At 43.4% G+C, this 22,296-nt stretch overlaps 1 protein-coding gene across 2 annotated transcripts in view; it reads right to left on the bottom strand.

Moving 5' to 3' along the window:
* The window catches only part of PIEZO1 (piezo type mechanosensitive ion channel component 1), a 167,319-nt gene extending 145,413 nt beyond the window's left edge, over nucleotides 1-21,906 (bottom strand). The window contains exon 1 of one of the 2 annotated variants that reach the window (XM_031950144.1): nucleotides 21,362-21,906. In XM_031950144.1, coding sequence (XP_031806004.1) covers nucleotides 21,362-21,425 — 64 coding nt within the window. In that variant the 5' untranslated portion in view covers nucleotides 21,426-21,906. The remainder of the gene's footprint in view (nucleotides 1-21,361) is intronic. The other variant, XM_031950143.1, reaches the window with a different exon arrangement.
* Nucleotides 21,907-22,296: the final 390 nt, after the last annotated feature.

Genomic DNA, 22,296 nt, shown 5'->3' with positions numbered 1-22,296 from the left:
GAATTTAGCAAGTAGGTTGTTCAAATGCCCAAGACTGGGGCATCTAGGAGGATAGAGCACTGAACCTGGAGTCAGGAGGAGTCAAGTTCAAATTTGACCTCAAACACTTGATGGGTAATAGCTGGACAAGTCATGTGACCCCAGCTGCCCCACAAAAAAAAAAAAAGAAAAAAATGCTCAAAGTAGGGAGCAAGAGAGCTGGAATTTGAGCCCAAGCCCTCTTTTTCATTCACCAAACATTTAGTAAATTCTTATTAAGGGTAGAGATAAAGACTAAAAAATCACACTGCCCCCATTCTTAAGGAGCTTGTGTTACTCATATACAACCTAGGATGATATTCTTGCAATTATATTATATGATATTATCATTATCTTAATACATCATAATATATTATATAAATCTTATAATATACTTTATTATTATAACATATCACTATACCATCAGTATTATTATGTTAATGTATTATACATTAGTATAATAATGCATTGTATAAGCATATATGTATAATAGTGTTTCATGCTAATATTATATGATTTTAACATATAATGTTATTGTTAAGTCAATTAGTCAAGTCCAATTCTCTGTGACCCCATGTGGTAATTTTTGGCAAAATTTACTGGAGTGATTTGCCATTTCCTTCTCTAGCTCATTTTATAGATGGAGAAACTGAGGCAAAATTAAGTGACTTGAGCAGAGTCATACAGCTCATAAGTTTCTGAAATTAGATTTATACTCAGGTCTGCCTGACTCCAGACCTGGCTCTCTACCACTGAACCACTTAGCTTCTCTATTAATATAATGCATTACATTAATATAATGCTATTATTAATATAATGACATATTACATTAACCATATTACATCACTATATTAAATAATTAAAGAGACTAATTGCTCATGATTGGACCATGCCAAAATAATAAAAAATTATCACATCAGAGATTTAATGCTTCATAGATCAAAACTCCTAAAGGATTAATTTACATAATCAGACAAAGTAATATTGTAATTCATTTGGAGGAATTAAAAGTAAAAAATCTCTAGGGAAACAGTGTGGGGAGGAGGTGGGGAGTATGAATAAAGAAGACCAATCTAACAGGACAAATCTCAAACTATAACACAAAGAACTCATCATCGACCTATTTAAATCAACCTATTGATTTAAAAAAAATAAAAAATTGATAGGTAGAACAGATTAGGCAAATAATTCTCAGGAATAATTGAACTGCAATACTCTGATAAACCCAAGGATGACAATTACTGGAATAAAGATTCCTTATTCAATAAAAACTCCTGGGAAAACTAGAAATCAGTCTGACAAAAATTAAGTTTAGAACAATGTCTTATACCATATACCACAGGAAGCTCCAACTGGATGTAAGACCTAACTATGAAAGGTCATATCATTAGCAAATTAGAGAAAGGAAGGAGTTATGTTTAGCAGTTGAGATTTGGAGGAGAATTTTTACCTAAACAAGGTAAGAATAACCAGGAAAAATAATTGCAGCAAACTTCTCTGATAAAGTAATTTGTTCAAGATAACTAGAGAATTGACTTTTAAAAATATAAGGTCAAGGGCCATTCCCCCAGTAGATAAGTGGCCCAAAGGAAATAAAAGAATGCAGACAAATAATCATATGAAAAATACTTCAAATAATTAATAAGAAAAGAAAAAGAAACCAAACAACTCTGGGGTTCCATCTCACCTCTGTCAGATTAGTAAAAATAACAAAAGATGAAAATGTCTGGTGATGTAGAGGTGATATAATGGTGATTAAACTGTCTCTGGAAAGAAATTTGGAACTAACCTCAAAAAGTCATAAAACCGTACATATTCTTGTACCTTCAATGCCAGTGCTAACATATACCAAAGAAAGAGAAAAGGGGACCATTTGTACAGAATTATTTACATGAGTATTTTTTGTTGTTGAACTAGAAGCAAAATAGGGGCCTATCAATTGGAGATTTAACAAACTATGGTATGTGAATGTGTTAGAATATTATTGAACCAAAAGAAATGACAAATATGATGGATTTAGAGAAATTTAAGTGACCCCTAGCTCAAAGGGTCATTGCTAATCAATGAACTCTACCAACCTTGTGAGTCAAGAAAACCTAAGAAAATGTATCTGAATTGATGATAGAATTGAACAGGTTCAAGATAATAATTTACAAAGTGACCTCAACAATATAAAAGGAAACAACTTTTGGAAGACTTCAGAAACTTGATCAATGCAGGGACTTCCAAGGACCAATGGCAAAGTCTATGAGCCTTGACATAAAGGTGATGAGATAAAGATGCAGAAAAGACACACACACACTCTCCAACTTGGTCAATGTGTTAGTTTGTTTAGTTTGCTTTGCTATTCTTGCTTAAAGGAAGAGTTTTCATTGAAGACAAGGGTAAGGAGCGGTGGAAGGAGGTGGATAACAATAGAGATATTCCTCCCCCCCAAAAAAAAGGTAGAGAGAGAGAGAGAGAGAGAACAAAAACAAGAAGAAAAGAAAGGAATAAAGAAAAAGGAAGGAAGGAAGGAAGGAAGGAAGGGAAGGAGGAAGGGAAAATCATCAATACAACATTTTAAAAAATACACAGAAGGGAGAAGAAAGGAGTTCAGAAGGGGATAGAGACAATAGTAAAGTTTCAATATTACCATGTTAAATTTAATATGCACTTTTAAAAATAAACTGTACATAACAAAAGTTTATAGTTTTATAATAATAATAATAATAAATTATAAATTTATAAATTATAAAATTATAAAAAATAATAAATTAATAAATAATAAAACCTCTTTTTGGGCAATGTATATTGAAATGTTCATTTTTTAAAAAAATATTTGATAAATTCATAAGAAAAAAGAAAACTTTCTCAAAGGATATGAACAGACAATTCTCAGATGAAGAACTTGAAACTATTTCTAGCCATATAAAAGATGTTCAAAGTCATTATTAATCAGAGAAATGAAAATTAAGACAACTCTGAGATACCACTACACACCTGTCAGATTGGCTAAGATGACAGGAAAAAAATAATGATGATTGTTGGAGGGGATGTGGGAAAACTGGGACATTGATGCATTGTTGGTGGAATGGTGAATACATCCAGCCACTCTGGAGAGCAATTTGGAACTATGCTCAAAAAGCTATCAAATTGTGCATACCCTTTGATCCAGCAGTGTTTCTACTGGGCTTATATCCCAAAGAGATACTAAAAAAGGGAAAGGGACCCGTATGTGCACGAATGTTTGTGGCAGCTCTCTTTGTAGTGGCCAGAAACTGGAAACTGAGTAGATGCCCATTAACTGGAGAATGGCTGAATAAATTGTGGTGTATGAATGTTATGGAATATTATTGTTCTACAAGAAATGACCAGCAGGATGATTTCAGAGAGGCCTGAAGAGACTTACATGAACTGATGCTGAGTGAAATGAGCAGGACCAGGAGATCATTATACACTTCAGCAACAATACTGTGGCCATCTCCAGCAAAGAGATGAACCAAATCATTTCCAATGGAGCAGTAATGAACTGAACCAGCTGCACCCAGGGAAAGAACTCTGGGAGATGACTAAGAACAATTACATAGAATTCCCAATCCCTCTATTTTTGTCCTCCTGCATTTTTTTATTTCCTTTACAGGCTAATTGAACACTATTTCAAAGTCTGATTCTTTTTGTACAGCAAAATAACTGTATGGACATGTATCTATATATATTGTATTTAATTTATACTTTAACATATTTAACATGTATTGGTCAACCTGTCATTGGGGGGAGGGGATGGCGGGAAGGAGGGGAAAATTTGGAACAAAAGGTTTTGCAATTGTCAGTGCTGTAAAATTACCCATGCAAATAACTTGTAAATAAAAAGCTATAATAAAAATTTTTTTTTAAAAAAGAAAACTTTTTTCTAAAAAGAATTTTAAGATGGGTTGTCATGAAAATTAAATGAGAAAATAATTATAAAGCACTTAGTGCTTTATAGTGCCTGACCCACAGTCAGGTACTATATAAATGTCAGCTATTATTATTATTAAATAAAATAATATTTGTAAAGGGCCTGAAACTGTTTCTTCTCCTTATGTTATTCGTTGGGTCATGCTCCTTCTTCTAAAATGCCCTGTACTGAGAACGTACTGAATATGGGTTTTTTGAATGAATAAATTTCCCACCCACATCTTGGGACATTACAAATCTCAATGAGAAGGAATTTTTTCTTCCTTACCCAGTCTAGGATATTCATACAGACTTCCTACTCACTGACAGCCACATCTCATTCTGCCATGTGCTCCCATTCAGTCCAGACCTACATCCTCTGAGTCACCCAGTCACTAATGGCCACCAATTCTTCCCCTGCCTAGGATGATTCAGAGCTCCTTACCAAAGGACCAGATCTATCCCATGGTTCCTGAACCACAGAGTGTCCTCAGAGAATCTTAATTATGTAAGTCCTGATTGGCCAGGGCTTAAGAAGGAGAAGGAGGAAGAAAAGGAAGAGGAGGAGAAAGAGAAGGAAGAGAAAGAAAAGGAAGGAGAGGAGAAGGAAAGGAAGAGGAGGAGAAAGAGAAGGAAGAGAAAGAAAAGGAGGAAAAGGAAGGAGAGAAGGAGGAGAGGAAGGAAGTAGAGCGAAGAGAGGAGGAAGAAGGGAAGGAGGAAAAGGAAGAAGAAGAGGAAAGGGAGGAGAAGAGGGAAAAAGAGGAAGAGAGGAAAGGGGAGAAGGAGAGCTTAGGAAGTGGGAGGGGGGCAGGGGGAAAAGAGAAGGAGGAGAAAGAGTATAGGAAATGGAAAGAGAAGGAAGAAGAAGAAGTGGAGGAGGAGGAGAAGGAGAAGTAGAGGAGGAGAAGAACGAAAAGAAGGGTTGGGGGAAAAAAAGGAGGAGGAAGACAAGGAAGAGGAAGAGGAAGACAGCCCACCAAGAAGGAGAGCTCAGGACACACAATGCCAGGAAAGACCTTAGAGCAGTGGATTTTCACCCTTTTTGTGTCCTGAACCCTTCTAGCAGTCTGGTGAAGTCTTTGGATCCTTCTCAGTATAATGTTTTTAAATAATTTAAGGAAGTACTAAATTTCAGTTAGATTGAAATTAAAATTGAAAATAAAAGTGTAATTTTTTTCCACCAAAGATCACAGATCCCCTGAAACTGCTCCACGGACTCCTTAGGGTCCTTTAACTCCAGGTCTAGGACCCTGGCTTAGGACATAGAATGTCTGAGCTAGGAAGGCCCCTCCAACACCAGTCAGAAGTGGAAGCAGCTGTAGAGACAATCTAGTCCCTCGTTTTCCATGCAGGGAGAAATCGGCCTACAGGAACGGAAGGGCAGAAACCCTCTCGTTCCGGCACTCTGTGTGTACCAGGTACTTTGTAAATATTTATTGGAGCCTAATAAATTATCTGAGGAGTGGGTCAGAACCAGACCAGAATCCAGGCCTCTTGAGCCCGACCCAGAGATTCACTAGCCCGTAGCTGCCCATTGGAAGCTTTCTTTTCCCTTTTCCAGCTACAGAGCTGAGGCTCTGGAGGACAAGGACCCAATCAGAGACATTTCTTGGAAGCTCTTTCCACCCACCCGGAGACCAAGGACTGGGCAGCATTCACAGGCTGCATAAATGTCTGCTCTTTGCTCAAATGATGTAGTCAAACAATAAGTGCTCCTGGATCTTCCTTCCAGCTGTGGAGGGGGAACCTGGTTCTGCTTTTCTCTTTTCTGCTCCTCCAATCCTGTCGGCCCTAAATACACACCCCAGACACACAGTCACACACACAGACACACAATCACACACAGAGACATATACAACACACACACACACACACACACACATATCCTTCTCCCAGTTGATGCTCTATCTGAGCGCTTGAAATTAGCCCCCATCTCCCCTCTTCCATCTTTCCTGATCCCCCAGAGATCTGTGGACTCAGACAAAGGCTGCAAAAGCACGCCAGAGAGGGATGTGACAAAGGCTCCCTGTACAGGACCTTGGAGCTGCTCTCCCTTGGGAGACAGAAGTAATCTTCATTGTCTGGATCTTCAGGTATCAGAAGCTCCTAGCAGACACTTACACCCCCTCCCCCCAGACATACATTCTCTCAAGCTCCTGTGGAAACACATTAGTGGGGAGTAGTTCACTCCCATAGAATTAGTCAGTGATTTGTCCTGGCTCTGATCTTATAATAAAAATATAAACTGGAAAAAACCACACAGATGAGCTAAAGAGAAAAACACCCCAAAAAAACAGCCAACCATCTCAACCAGTCAGATGGTTCTGTTGGCAGTTTCTTTCTTTTTTTTTTAATCACCCCCCCCCCCAAAAAAAAATCACACTGTTGGTACAAATGAATGTTGGATTGACCTTCAAGAAAGCAGTGAGGAAGCATTGTTCATACATTTATAACATCAGTAACAATAAAACTAACATTTCTAAAGTACTTTCCAATTTATTGTCCTTTCTTCACCATGTATAGTATTATTATCATGCCATTTTACAGATAAATATACTAAGATTTGAAGCAACTTGCCCAAGAGCATTCAGCTTAAAAATCACAGGGTAAGGAATTAATTCCAAGCCAGAAAGATCCTTTCACTATAATACAAACACAGTAGTTTGAGGGGAAAAAAAGCTCTAAAAACACTAGTATCTAGTATTGAGAGCAGAAGGAAGGACTGAGATAAGTCCAACCCGATTCCAGTTGAGAAATCTTTAGCGAGCACCCGCTTTGCTTTGCCCAAAAGAAGGTAGAATCCTGTCTTTAAAGTCTTGGGAGGAGGGGAAGGCCGAGCCAGGCTTCCACACTCACTGGCTGGGTCTCCCTGGGCGAGGGCATTTCTCTCTCCAGGTCTCAGGTTCTTCTACCTTCCAACGGGGGAGGAGGGGTTGGCCCAGAGACCTGTTCCAGCTCATTGATTCCATGTTTGAAAGTCCCATCCAATTCTCACTGGCCAGATTGGAAGGTCCCTTCCAGCTGTTATGCCTTCGGTCTAACATTCTGTGGTCGAAGGCCCCTTCCAACTCTCATATTCTATTTCCCAAGAACCTTCCCAGCTCTTACATTCTATGTTTTAAGATCCTACAAAGAAACACTTAGTTAAATAACACAACAAGGCAGGTCATAGCTGCCAAATGAGTAATGCAGCTACTGAGTGTTTTTGAGCAGAAAAAAGTGTGTGTTTGGGGGGAGTTTCCATGAGGGCCAGGAAGATCTCACCCTTCATCTGAGAAGGTAAAGCTTGAGCTGCGCTCCAAGATGTCAGGTGACGAAATCACAGGGGATTCTAAAAGATGGAACATCGGGGACTTTGTTCGGAATTCATGGCAGAGTATGGACCACGAGCCGAGATATTGGCCAATTTGTGCATGGGAGGGGGGAGAGAAAGAGGGAGGAGATGGAGTAAAAAGTTGTTGTTCAGTTATTTTTCAATCACGTCTAACTCTCTGTGACCCCATTTGGGTTGTTTTGTTTTGTTTTGTTTTTTTTAGCCAAGAAACTAGAATGATTTAGCATTTCCTTCTCCAGCTCAGGAAACTGAGGTCAACGGGTTAAGTGACTTGCCCAGGATCACACAGCTAGGAAGTATCTGAGGCCATATTTGAATTCAGGAAGATGCACCTTTTTAACTCCTGACCAGGATCTATACACTGTACCACCCAGCTCACGTGTCCCACCCACTCAAAGCCCTGGAGAGCCCTTCTTTCTTCACAGGTGACATGGAAGGTAGTGGATTGGAAATTAGGAAAACTCTGCTTCAAATCTCCCCTCGGATGCTTGCGAGTTGTATGAGTCTGAGGAGACCACTTTATTTCTCAGCTTGCTCATAAGTAAATTAAGGGGTCCCAAGTGGGCGGCCTTCCAGGCCCCTTCTGGCCCCCCAGCCAGTCAGAGGGAAGCAGAGGGAGAGGGAGAGGAGGAGGGGGAGACCTGGGTGGATGCTGCCCTTGGCAAGGGCTGGACCAGAGCGCAGAGGAGTCGGCCGCAATCACATTCCTTTGGTACCTCCAGCCCAGGCAGAAGGAATTTGTTTACATAGCACGGGTTTTTTTTTTCCAGAAGGTTAATTTGAGAAGGAGATCCAACATCGGTAACTTCTAAACAAAAGGCAGGAGGAAGAGGAGGGCAGTGGGAGGGGGGAGAGGGAAGAGGGCCGTGCTTCTGGGGAGCCAGAGTTCCAAAAACAAATCCTGACACTGCCCGACAAGGGCCAAGGCGGAGCCGGGGCCTGGAGAGCGCCAGGGAGAGCCGAGAGCAGAGGCTGAGCTTCATGGGGAGTGTGGGGAGTGAGGGGCGGGCGGCCCACCCCGCCACGCTGACCCTCAGGATCCCAGCTGTCCCAGGCTGCCTGTGGCGGGACCCCTCCTCAGAAGACAATACCCGGAATCAGGAGAATGAAAACCAGGCCAGCCCAGCCCTCCAGGCCCAACTTCCCTCCCTGTGGGGTGCTGCCTTTCTCCAGGCCTCCAGAAGCCAACACCCTGGGCCCATTTTTAGCCACCCAGCTCTCTTAAAAAAGCAACCACAGGAGGCAGCTGTGGGGCCCACTGGCCTGCTTTAGCCCCAGCCCTGGGGGCAGGGGGACAGCAGAGGCCTGGAGGAGCCTGGGACTGTATTTACTTAAGGAGAAAAATAGCTTGGAGATCGAAGGCTGGTAAACAGCCAGTCGCCCAAAAACCAGCCCTGTCCGTTAGAGGGAGACTAAAAATACCCCCTATGATTATGCTATTAAAACTACCAACACACACACGAAATTACCCAGCCCTACACGACAGAAACCTTCGGGCAAGGCTGGGGGGTGGAGGGGAGCAGACTGGTGGCCCAGGCCATAGGGCTCCTGTTGTGTGCCAGGAGGGCAGCCCAGGCCAGAGCCACTGGCCTGAGGGAGCAGCCCAGCCAGGCTACACAGGGCCCAGCCACTTCTGTGACTCAGTTCCTCTTCCTCCATGACCCAGCCAGCCCGGGGTTAATCCCAAAGGGCTTCTGCTAGTCCCGAGTTAGGCCGGACCATGAGTTTAACCACCAGCTTCCCAGCTCAGCTCAGGTTCCCTTCCCCTGTGTGCTGGGGGTCCCACCAAATCCATCCTACTTCTGATCAGGCCCTCCTTGTTTCCCTTCCAAAGTGGAAGGTGCCCGGCTACCTCTGAATCTAAAGAGGAAGGAGGTCTGACTGATTATCCAGAAGCCTTCCGCTACCCAGACACCCTCAAAGACCTTCACCAGCTCCCTATTAATTATAGGTTTAAGTTCAAAGGAGCCAGAATAGTGGAAACAGTACTGGACAGACATCCTATGACCTACCCTCTGTCCAGCCCAATGCTTCCCTGCTCTCAGGACCCCCTCCATGGTCCCCACACTCCCTATCCAAACACAGCTTCTCTCAGACACCTGCATGTACCGTGCTCAGCCTGGGATCCCCCATCTAGTCTGAAACCCAACTCCCTTCTAGTCCCGCCTCATTTGAACTATGGGTACCTCCTGTCTAGTCTTCAAATGAGCATTTAATCACACACCGACACCTTTCTTCAAGGTGTGTCACCTGAGCATAATAATACAGGGAGGTTTAAGGTTCACAATATCCTTTGAAGTTCCAGACAGCCTTGTGAGGAAGATATTATTATTATTGCCCTCACTTTACAGATAAGGAAACTAAGGCAAGAAAGCATTATGTGGCTCAGCTGGGGTCACACAGCTGGCAAATGGCAAAGGCAATATTTGAACTCAGGTTTCCGAATCTAATACTCTCTCTACTGCCCCTCACTTAGTCGCTTCCATCAGGAGGAATGGGATGCCCATAAGTGAGTATAAACAAAATAATACAAAATAAACACAAGGTAAAGAAGGAGAAAAGGTTACCCCGAGACTAAGGAGAGAGCCACATTCATATTAAGCATCCAACAAATATTTGGAATTATAGAACTATGGGATGTTCCACTTAAAAGAGATAGTCGGGCAGCAAGGTGGTGCAGTGGGCAGAGCATCAGCCCTGAAGTCAAGAAATCCTGGGTTCAAATATGACCTCAGACACTTAGCAGTTCTTAGCTGTGTGACCCTGGGCAAGTCATTTAATTGATTCAGCAACACACACACACACACACACAGAGGGGTGGGTGGGGGGGGTGGGGGGGTGGGGGGGTGGGGGGTGAGATGATTAGATTTCAAGGTTTTATCTCTTTTTGGCTCCCAGGGGCTAGCATACAATAGGCAGCTAATAAATGTCAATGAAATTAATGCCAGTAGAAGTCCTTAATTGTAAAAAAAAAAAAAAAAAAAGGCAAGGGAAAGAAGGGATGATTCCCAGGTTCACACATTAGTAGCAAATGGAGGTTAAGAAAACAGTTCTGTCCTACAGCCAGATACCTTGTTGAATAAATGAATGAATTGAGGAAAAAACCCAGAAATGTCCAGACATGTGTAGACAAGTTCATATGGACTTCTGTTGCTATATAGGCCTAGAGTTAGAGTGAATGGATGAAGGGGGACCTTAGAAACTTGCAAAAGAACCCACATATCTGGCTGTAGTGTCCATAGTCACCTGCCTGGGTGCTTTGAGACTCTCTCTGGGACTTACAACTGGCTATTTGACCCCTTTTCTTATGTCTCTGAAGCTGTGGCATGTTTCCATGGCCCGAGGAGACCAGGAAAAGACTGGCCGGGCTGGGCCAGATTTCCTCTATTCAGACGGTCCCCAGCATCTGTTGCAGAACGGACACTGTGGCTGTTTTGAACCCAGAAGCCTTAGGGAAGATATATGGGAATCCTCTCCCAATGATGATCCACAGTGGAGACTGTTCCCCCTAAGGGGGAGTTCCTCCATCCCTTGGATGGGCAGGATGTCAGACTTGATGTTCAACAGATAAAATGACTGAGAAGTCGGGGATATTTGTGGATGAAATCATATGCCCAGAAGGGTCCCTAAAAGCTGACAGGTCTTTTCCCTAGGTGGCTCTGGAAACTCTTTCAAGGGTGGAAATCAGCTGCATCAATCAGGATGTCAGGAGAGAGTTTCTTTGCCCTGGGCCCAAGAGAGGAACTCACTCCTACATTCTTTTCTGCTTGAAGAAGCAGTTACAGGCCACAGCCTCCGAGACTAGCTGCAGAGACTGTGTGAAATGGCCCCAATCTACCCAGAAAACACATAAAAACAACGTAAGTCTCTTCTACACAAAACCTGCCCTTTGGCCCTTCCATTAAACTTACACCTAAGATTTTGCTGGCTGCTGAAACAATAGCGTTTCCTAGAGACCCAGGGAAGAGGCATGGTGCTGACCCTCCCTAGAGAGGAGAAAAAGGAAATGAAAAAGCCCTCCTCTTCTAGACCTCAGGCAGGCCTCCAGAGATTGTCAAGTGCTGAAGGCAAAAGGGAGTTGGAAACTCTGAAGACCAGCCTCTTCAGTCTGCATCTTATCCTGAAAATCAATCAAATTTTTCCCCTAAAATCTATTTATTTTTACAAGCATTTATAATCCATCCCTCTCATTCTCTTCCCCCCACTGGAACAAAAAAGCAAAAACAAGATCTTCATCATTTGAACGATATCCAGCTAAACAAATTCCCCTACTGGCTATGTTTCAAATTCATCACCCATAAAATTGGGATATTAATAGATTGTTGGAATTATGAACTGAATCAACCATTCTGGAGAACAGTTTGGAATTATGTCCAAAGGGCATTCAAATTGTGCATACTCTTTGATCCAGGAGCTAGGTCTCTATTCCAAAGAAATCATGGAAAAGGACCCAAATGTACAAAAACACTTATAGCAGTTCTTTTTGTGGGGAAAATTGGAAATAGAGGGGATATAAATCATTGGAAAATGGCTAAACAAGTTGTGGTGTACAAATGTAATAAAATATTGTTGTGCTCTAAGAAGAGATAAGCAGGCAGATTGCAGAAAAACGTGAAAAGATTCACACGAACTGATGATAAGTGAAATGATCAGAACCAGGAGAAGATTGTATACTATAAAAGAAACATTGTACGATGATCAATTATGATTGATTTAGCTCTTTTCAGCAATACAGTGATCCTAAACAATTCCACTTACTCATGATGGAAATTACAATCCATATCCAGATAAAGATTATGGAATGCAAATCAAAGCATATTATTTTCACTTTTTTCTTTTCTGGAAGTTTTCCTCTTTTGCTCTCTTTCTTCTTTCACAACAGAACTAATGTGGAAATATGTTTACATGATTGCACGTGCATAACCTATATCAGATTGCTTGCCATCTCGGGAGGGAAGATGGAAGAGAGGGAGGGAGGGAGAAAAAATTTGAAACTCAAAAATTTTATAGAAAATGAATGTTGAGTATTGGTCAACCTGCCATCTGGAGGAGGGGATGGGGGGAAAGAGGGGGAAAATTGGAACAAAAGGTTTGGCAATTGTCAGTGCCATCAAATTACTCATGCATATAACTTGTAAATAAAAAGCTATAATAAAAAAGAAAAGAAAATGAATGTTAAAAACTGCCATTACACATAATTGGAAAAATAAAATATTATTTACAAAAAATTAAGTTTAGGAACGACTTACAAAAACAAAACAAATTCATCATCCACCACTACAGCAGGAAGTGAGAAAAAAATATACGGACCACTCATGAATACAAATCTCTATCCTGAACATTATCAAGATATGAAAAAAGAAAATGAAATTTATACATATACATATATATACACATATACACAAAGTATAATATAAAAAATTACCAAGGCAACAGCAGTGTCTGAGAAACAGAAAATTTCAGTTAGCAAAGTGAACAGAACCAGAATGACACAGAAAACAACTTACACTACTGTGAAAGAACTGCAAAAGACAAGGACTCTCACCAATGCAATGATCTCTCATGATGATGATGAGCCATGCTTCCCACCCACTGGCAGAAAGGATAAACTAAGTCAGAGATTTCAAAAATGCCATAGTAGGCATATGTCACCCACAACACCCAAGCTTGTGGCCTTAATCAAATTAAAATGTAATTGGGAAATACGTAGCAAAATAAATAAAAATACAGTAGAACATAGATGATGTTAATATGTTTTTCCCCTAAGTCAATATGGGAACTCCAGGGGTCATTAGGTAAGGTTTATTAATATTCATTTTGCTGAATTTGGCACCATAGGACCAGATTAGCAGTTTTCAACCCAGGGTCAGTCAACACACTTAAAAAAATTCCAATAATTCATTTTAATATAATTGTTTTCCTTTGTAATCCTGTGAATCCTACTTTATGCATTTAAAAGCATTATTCTGGAAAGAAGGGAAAGCTAGGTAGTGTAGTGGACAGAGTACTGAGCTTGAATTCAGGAGGACTCATCTTCATGAGTTCAAATCCTGTTCTATGATTCTGGGCAAGTCACTTCACTCTGCCTCAGTTTCCTCATCTGTAAAATGAGTTGGATGGCAAAAATGGCAAACCACTTCAAGATCTCTACCAAGAAAACTCCAAATGGGGCTCACACAGAGTTGGGCACATCTCAACAACAACAAATTCTGGGAAGAGATCCATAGGCTTCATTTGACTGTTAAAAAAAGGGCATAACACACCAAAAATATATCTAAAAAAGGAAAAATCCTTGACCTAGAAAGATATGTTTTCAGATATAAACAATGTGTGGATTTGTACTACACTTATTTGTAATAAGGAAGAGCTTTAATCTGGGGGTGAAGGAGAGGAAAGAGAGGAAGGAAGTGGGTGAGAATGTGGGAATGATGCCAAATAATAAAGAGCATCAGTGAAATGTTTTTAAAAACCATACAAGTCAGTGGAAGTTTAGATCCAGACAAACTGAGTAATGTGGTTATTTCTGTGTTGAATAAAATAAATGTTCCCCCCCCAAAAGCTGTAGTTACAGAGATTGTTTCATATACAATCTTCCATTTCTGTTCTTCGTATATGGAAATGTTAGTGTTGGTTGGTGCTTGTCAAGTTTATTTGACATTTGGAAACATGGATAAGGCAGCATCTCTGCCTTCAACTTGCTAAGAGTCTGAATGTGGAAGATGACAAAAATAATCTTTGAGAGGAGAAGGGCCATAGTAAGTAGGATGGCTTATAAATGCTGCAGGAGCTGCTCCTGAGTTACTGTAGTTAGGAAGGGCTCCTTCAGAACTTGAACTAGCTCTTAATTGATAGGGAGGATGTAGCTAGGGACAGAGGCAGGAATGGGAGAGAGAAAAAAAGCCAAGAAATCACCTTGATGAGGCTCAAAGTTTCCCTTTTAATTCTATAACAAGATAGAACGCTTTCTGTTACTTATTTGGATAGCAACTAATCCAATCTAAATGTGACTCAGGATGCTGGGCTTCCCTCTTTCCCTCTGCTGTATAAGAGGTTTTGAGGAGACAGAAGGGCAGCAATTAGCAAAAACATTTCACTTTAAACCTCAAAGTGAAACATATACATGTGTGAACATATGCATAATAAAAGCAAAACATCAGTTCAGTTAACACTTTTAGGACCATGGACATCAATTGATGCAATTTTAAAAATTACTATAATTCCTCCTATCTGAGCAATATATTTTAAATACAAATAATTTACAAGCAGGTATTATAATTTTACTTTGAAATCGAGGTTTTTTTTCCTATTTACTCTATTTTTCTTTGACTTATAGATCAATGGTGTCTATTGACACAGCTTCCTTGGAGATATTCTATTTTTTTTAGTTAATTGTTTTATTTTTTTCTGGTTATACATGTATATTAACTTTTAAACACAGATTTCTTTATGAATCATGTTGGGAGAGAAAAATCAGAGCAAAAGGGAAAAGCCAAGAGAGAATAAAAAGGAAAAAACCCTTGGAGATATTCTTAAATTCTGGAGGTTCTATTAATAGATGAAGCATAGAGCATATAGGGAAACTGGGGCAAATAAGCCACTCCTTATGGCTGATTCCCTCCATAATCTGGCTCCAATCTACCTTTTCAGAGTTTTGTCATATTATATTACTTCCCCTATGGCTGTCAGGGATCTCATTCATCCACACAGCCCTTGGGAGGCAGAGAGAGAAAGCACATCCTGGCTTTAGAGTTAGAGTACCTGAGTTCCAATTCTGCCTCTGATGCTTCCTACCTCCTATGTGACTTTGCATGCATCATGGGAATCTCCCTGAGGGATTGGACTACACAGCCTTGGAGGCCAGATCCAGCTCTAAATTTGTCTTCCAGAATCCTCCCCTTCGAGTCCAGGTCTGATGCTACATTCTCCAAGTTTCCTTCCCACCTTACCCTTCTATCTGCTAATGCTTTGTCCCTCTTCAGATCCTTTCACTTCCACACAATTTAACTTATACTTGTGTACATGTTGTATTCCTTATTAGTATATTCAATCCAGTGAACCTTTATTAAGCATCTATTATGTGCCATTCCATCTAATAAGAGTAGACAAAAATACAAAAATCTGGGAAACAAAGGAGAGGGGGGAGATGGGACCCTAGAGAATACCTAGAGAGGTGACATCTTGTGCCATGTAGTTGACACCATATATGACTGTAGATAGAAAATGGATTGCCAAAAAGTAGTCTCCATCCTCTATAAAGGAAAGCTGTGGGTGGAGCTCAGGATTCAACCATCCAATCAGAGGGGAGAAGAGGATGAGGGATGTGGGAAGGTAGTGAATAGGAGATGACAGCAAGCTCCCAGAAGACAGGTGTTGATTACAACTTAATATTCTGTTAATTCTCATCTTTATATTCCCAGGAACCCAGAATGTGGGAGCTTGATTTTTAAAAAAATTTGCCCCACTTTAATTTATTGCTATTTATTTCTCAGTTTATTTTCCTTTGGAGAACACATGAATCATTTGGTGGTTTATATATTATTTTGTTTCCTTAACTATTTGGTTTTGTTGATGAATGTAAGGAAATAAGATGAAACAAGACACTGACCATTCTGGTATCACAGAGTTAAAGCTTAAAGGGGTCTTAGAAGTCTCCTAGTTCAATCCACTCTTTCATTTTACAAATGGGGAAGCTGAGGCTTAGAGGCTGCCCAGGTTCCCAGATCCCTTGCCCCAGATCCTTAGGCTGTAAGCAGCAGAACTGGGGTTCAAATGATCCCAGGTTTCAGACCATTTTCTTCCAACTTTAATGAGGTATCACCCATAATTGGGATGTAACTTCTGTTTTGCAGGAAAGGAAATGAAAGTTAACAGACTGAAGAGACAAGGCTGCAGGAAGCCGCTTGCAGTTTGGGTAGTCCAGTTACCACCCACCACCTCCCATCCCCCATCACCCACATCTTCTTCGGTTCTTTTCTGAAAAGGGTGGACACCCACAGAGACTATTTACTTCTACACTCCCACCTCCAATTGGCCTCCAATACAGGGGACTGGAGGGAAGCTAGGACCAATTACTGTCAAGTGAGCAGTGAGGGTTCCTGATCAAAGATTAAATCCTCTCAGTGGGTTCATGAAGAATATCGGACTGGGAATCTGGAGATTTTACCTGGAGGTAATCTCTAAGGGGCATCTAGCTAGTGTGGTGGGTCTGGCAGTGGGGGAGACCTGAGTTCAAATTTTGCCTCATACTATGTGATTCTGGGCAAGTCCCTTAACTGTCATCTGTCTCAATTTTCTCATCTTAAAAATGGAGATAAAATTAGCATCTACCTCCCAGAATTGTGAGGATCAAGTAGAACAATATTTGTTTTTTGTTTTTTACATTTTAATAGTATTTTATTTTTCCAAATACATGCAAAGATAGTTTTCAACATTCTCCTTTGCAAAACCTTGTGTTCTCAATTTTTCACCCTCTCTCCCCCTTTCTCCCTTTCCTCCGCCTTCTCAAGAAAGCAAGCCATCCGATATAAGTTAAATGTGCGATTCATCATGCTGCATAAGAAAAATTAGATCAAAAAGGGGGAAAATACACCCAAAAAAACCAAGCCAAAAAAGGCTAAAATACTATGCTTTGATTCTCATTCCATCTCCATTGTTCTTTCTCTGGAAGAGGATGACATTTTCCATCAGAGGTCTAGAGGAATTATCTTAGATTACCTCATTGTTGAAAAGATCAAGAAGTAGGAAGATATTTGTAAAGCATTTAGCACAAGGTCTGGTACATAGTGGGTACTATATAAATGTTAGATAGTAGTAGTAGTAGTTGTGTGTGACCTGGGTCAATTTATTTAACCCCTGTGTGTCTCAGTTTCCTCAATTGTACAACAGGAATAGTAATGGAACCTATTTCCCAATGTTGTTATGAGGGTCAAATGAGGTAATAGCTGTAAGGACCTTAGCACACTGCCTGGTACTTAGTAGGCACTTAATTAATGCTGACACCCCAACCCACTCCTTAGGTTTTTCATAAGTCAAATGGGGATTCTTGTGTCACCTACCTCACTCGAAGAGTGATTATGTGTGAAGTGTTTTGCTAACCTTAAGGTGTTCTCAAAATATGGTCTATTATTAATATTAGAAGTATCAGAATTAGTTCCTCCCTTCCCACTGCCTTGCTGTGTGATCTGGGGCAATTCACTTAACCACTCTGAGTCGCTGTTTCCTCATCTGTAAAATGGGACAATAATACCTCACCCACCTCTAAGATTTCTGTGAGAATCCAAAGAGAACATGGACATAGAAGTCCCTCTGAGGACAAAAACGGGTGAGGGATGAACGCTTCGCTGCCCGCATGTGCCCCTGGGGTGAGGAGGCACTCCAGCTGGCAGAGTCATGCCTTCACACATGAAAGGCCCCTGGGGACACGCCCCCAGACACCCTCTCCTGAAAGGCAGGAGGTAGATTTTTCACAACCTGCTCGGCAGCAGCCCCAGATATGAAACATCAGCAGTGATAGGCTAACTGCTTTCTAACCACCTGTTTGTCTTTCCGCCCCGGCAAGGCTGTGTTTCTGCCTATCTCACCAGGGCCCTAGTCATGTCTGTCTTTCCTAACTAGTTATTGTGGCTTTGGGGCCTGCCCCAACACAGGGGAACCCCGCCCCTCTTGAGAAACGTCATTTCAGAATTTGGGTTCAAAGCCACAGACTCCAGTGGGGGTGGGGAGAACTCTTACTTAGGTAGGACTGAAACCAGCTGGCTTAGACCAAGAAATCAGTGTCCCCAAGGGGCCCTAGGACCCGAGCCAGGAGCCATATTTCTCTCTTCCTTCTGATTCTCAAATGCCTTTCAGTCCGGGCTCCTTGAGTGACAACCACTCTGGTGAGTGGTATCAGGTGTTCTAGCACCCGCCTGCTTTTAGGCAGAGATGCCTTATAGGGAGTGGAGTGAAGGCCTGGGGACTCTGGGCCAAGATGAGTCAAACCTGCACCCTCAATTGTTGCCTAAGCCCATGCAGGGCAAAATTTCTGACTAATATCTTCTGACTGATACCTCACTGGAGATGAGTTATTCATTCCCAAAGAGCTGCAGCAGCCAGCCATTGTCTGAAGGCAGCGGAGATGCCAGAGGAGCAAGAAAACTGGGGTGTCAAGAACACCTACTCAACCCTTTGCTCAACCCTGGTACTTGGCAAGCACATTAATCATATGGGAACTTCCAGTCACAGACTTCTTGGGCATTGGAATTGGAATGACAGGGAACTTTGAAAACTTTGAATGGCAGGGAAACTAATCCAAGCCTCCATTTTCCAGTCGAGGAAAGTTATTTTAAATGAATGTGGGCCTCTTCCATTTTTCTGGGCCTATTTTCCTCATCTGGAAAAACTGGGGAAATAATAATTGTGCTACCTACCTCATAGAGTTATTGTGAGAAAAGTACTCTGAAAATGAAGTTTAACGTATAGAAGGGGAGTTATCGAAATCACCATTATTAAGGAGAGAATTAAGGAGAAACCTCCCACAATTTGGATGATGGCTGCATAATACAGGTTTCCTTTCTAGATTGCCCTGGGGACCCTCTCTGGGGTAGGTCCTATTGACCCATAATCCTCTTACTGGCACAAAGTTTTCCCCCTTCCTTTCTCTCTCTAGAGTTTAATACTATATGTTTCTAACACTTAAACTAAAGGAAAAAAAAAAAACAAAACAACAACTTGAGATCCGTCAGATAGTCCCCTGCCTCAAAATAAAATTTCAACAGAGACCAGCATGATAAAGGTATCTGAGGCTTTTTGTTTTTTAAAGAGTTCTTTATTTCCTCTGCCTCAACTTAAAAACTTCCAAACGATCAGGCTTGTTTTTACCTTGTCCCCCACAGAAGGTAGAAAGCAAACAAGACAACTCTGTTTACAATCCCATTTGCCTTTTTGGTTCTCCTGGGTAGGTCCAGGACATTTCTGTCCAAAGACTAGGCAGAGGAAAGTTTTAAAAGCCTCTCCCTCCCCTTCAATGGTCTTCATTGATTCTTTTTTTTTTTTTCCAGCATTATGAAAATGTTCCTAGGTTTGGTGAGATTTCTTTCCTACAAACCAAACCAAGGATAAATCCTCTCTGCCGGCTAGGCTGGGACACTCATCTAGAATCCTTTTCCATAAAATCTCTGCTCTATATCCCCTCCCTCCCCCCCCTTTCTTATTGTTACCCAGGACTGTCTTATAACACTGGGTGAAGTGATTAAAGGGGTATTGGTAAGGCTTTCCTTATCTCTCTTCTAATGCTGCAAATTCCAGCATCATCAAAATCAAGAAGTGTTTCTCTTTGAAAATTAAAATATTCTATTTCCACTTAAGTGTGAATTAGTTTAATCAGTTTGCTTACTCAAGCAGAACTTGGTCCCACTTAGAGACTGAGTGGTGGGGTGGGAGGAAGCCTGGAGGTAGTTTTAGAGCATGGAGTACTGGGTAGAGAGGACTAGAGGACTAGGCTGAATTTAGGAAAGAGTTTTGGATTTGAAATCAAGGGAACTGGAATTCAAATCACCGCCTCTGATAACTAGGAACTGTGAGACTGGGCAAGGTCTCTGTAAAAAGGGGGTATTGTGAGAAGGAAGCCCTTTGTAAACTTTAAAGGGCTACCGGAATGTGATTTGCTATTATATGACTAGCAGGATGGAAGAAAGGGGATATCAGTAGTGGGAGAGGGACCCTGAAAGGAAGGTGGAAGAACATTTTCCCTTTCTCCTAGGGTGGATCCCACTAGCAGGTTGAACCACTAAGGACCACATTTTTTTCTCCCCTGACAACTCAAGAGGGGTAAAAGAAATGCCCATTTCTGAGACTCACGGACCTTTTGGGGACAGCGTCTTTGACAGCACGTCCGCACAAAAAGAAAGGGATGAGGGATGTCTCCTTTGCCTAACGAGCCCGAGAACGAAGTCCTTTATCACGCCAGGGGTTTTCCACAAGTCCAGTTTAGGTCCCCTCCCCCAAGAGGATTGCCTGAGCTGAGGCCGTGCTAGACTCCCCACCCCCTTCCCCACCTCCGCCGGTCCAATCCAAGCTGCCACTGTAGAGGCCCACTCGGGCCAGAACTAGGGGAGCTCTGAGCAGACCTGACTTTTTTTTTTTTTCCAAAGGAAGGGACACCACCAGTTCTGCACGTCCAGCTCGAGGTAGGGAGGAGTAGGGTTAGTGACGGTAGGAGCAGGCGCGGGAATAGACGTTAGTTTTGGACGGGAGGGTCCAAATTAAACAGTTCCAGGCAGGAAACCCGCCTTCTTCCAGATTGGTCAGGAAGTAGTGATGCAAGTTGGCATTTTTTTTTAAGGAGAGAGAGAGAAAAGATGATAGCCCCCCCACCCCCTTACAGAGACACAGTAATACTGAATGTATTGGACGCCCCCTAGTCTCCAGAGAGAACCCCGCCCCAAGACCCCTGCTTCCACCGGGGCTCTCGGTGGGGCGCCTCCCCCCTTGACTGGACAGCAACTGCCAGGGGACCTCAGATTGATGAGAGCTGGGGATCCCACGACTGCCCATGGGCGCAACCCTGGAATACGGAGAGGTCGGAAGCCGCACGAACGTGCACCTCCCCCACGAGCCTTTCCCGGGACCATGCTGGCGTCATGGAGATCCGAGTCATTCCCTGGGAAGGGGGCTGCTGAGAGGGGAGGGGGGCTGCAGAGACAGGGAAGAGCTGCCAGGGTCTCAGAACCTGCTGTCCAAACTGAGAAGTTCTGGAGTTACTTTGCTTTTGGGGCCCCCCATCGCGTTTTGTTTTATCGTTCACTAAGAACTTAGTGTAAATGATAGTTGTATTCACTGGGGGTCGGGGGAGAATGGAGGGGATGAGGGTCTTATTCCCTGCTGGACAATAAACTCCCCTGGGACAGGAACTCTGCCTTGACTAATCTTTGTAACTTCCACAGTGCCTAACCGCCAGTCGGTGCTAAATAAACCTTTGTTTTATTTATTTGGTCTATTTGGTGCAGGTTATTAGAAATGTCTCTTTCCCCTTCTCCCGGGGGACGGGGCCCAAGTGTCTAGGACCCCCTTTCCTCCCCTCCCCCCGTCTCCTCTCCCCATCGGGGGACTCACCCGCTAGAAGGGAGAAGGGCAGCAGCAGCCAGTAGAGGAATCCACACAGCGCGTGCAACTCCATGCCGGGGCCACCCCCGACCCTCCGGCTCTGGCGGCTGGGCAAGAGGACTCGGAGGCCGGCTGCGATCCGCGAGTCCCGGGGCGCCGGGGTGAGGGGCTAAGGGACCGGGTAGGCAGCCAGGGAGCAGCGCCCCATGGTGCCTAGAGCCGCCGGACGCGCTCACTCCATGTGCCAGGCGCCGCTTCCAGGAAACTCAGCTCCCCGGCTTTCCTCTGCTTCTCCCGCGCTGAAAAGTAGTGGAGGGCGCCGCCCGCCGCGGTCCCGGAGCCTGTGGGGGTGGGGGCTCCCCGACTTAACCCGGGGTGGGGGCGGCCGAGAGAAGTTCGTGCAGCAGGCGGAGTTGGGCGCCCGGCGCCCCTAGTCCCGGGTCCGGAGCCTAGCCGAACGAGCGAGCGTGTCCCGGGCGCAGCACGCGGCGCAGCACCGAGCTCCGGGACTGCGCTGCGCACCCCGAGGTGTCGGCTTCTCAGCTCCCCCGAGCGAGCGCCTCTTCTGCCGCCGCCTCCCGGCCGCCTCCCGCCCTCGGCTCTTTATTGGCTCTGCCCACTCCCGCGGCCGCCCCACCACCGCCTCTTCTGGTTCCCTCTTGACAGCAGGCTGGCTCTGCGCCCCCGGGATCCCCCGCCTTCTTTTTGTAGCCCCGCGCTCCGGCGCTTCCCCGGTTCCCCAGTCTGCGTTTCTCCCGGTTCCGAACCACCCGACCTGGCAGAGGTGGTTCGGGACCCTAGCCCTTTCCCCTACCGGTCGAGAAGAGGCAGACGCCCAGCTGGTCCAGCCACCAACCAGAGTGATCCTGGGGAGCTCTGCGAGGCCCCGAGACCCCCTGGCACGAGCCTCTAACTCGTGTGTGTGTGTGGGGGGAAGGGGGGGT

The sequence above is a fragment of the Sarcophilus harrisii genome, chromosome 2 (genome assembly GCF_902635505.1).
Source record: "Sarcophilus harrisii chromosome 2, mSarHar1.11, whole genome shotgun sequence".
NCBI lineage: Eukaryota > Metazoa > Chordata > Mammalia > Dasyuromorphia > Dasyuridae > Sarcophilus > Sarcophilus harrisii.
Note: the sequence above shows the minus strand (reverse complement) of the source record. Positions and strands in the feature narration are given on the sequence as shown.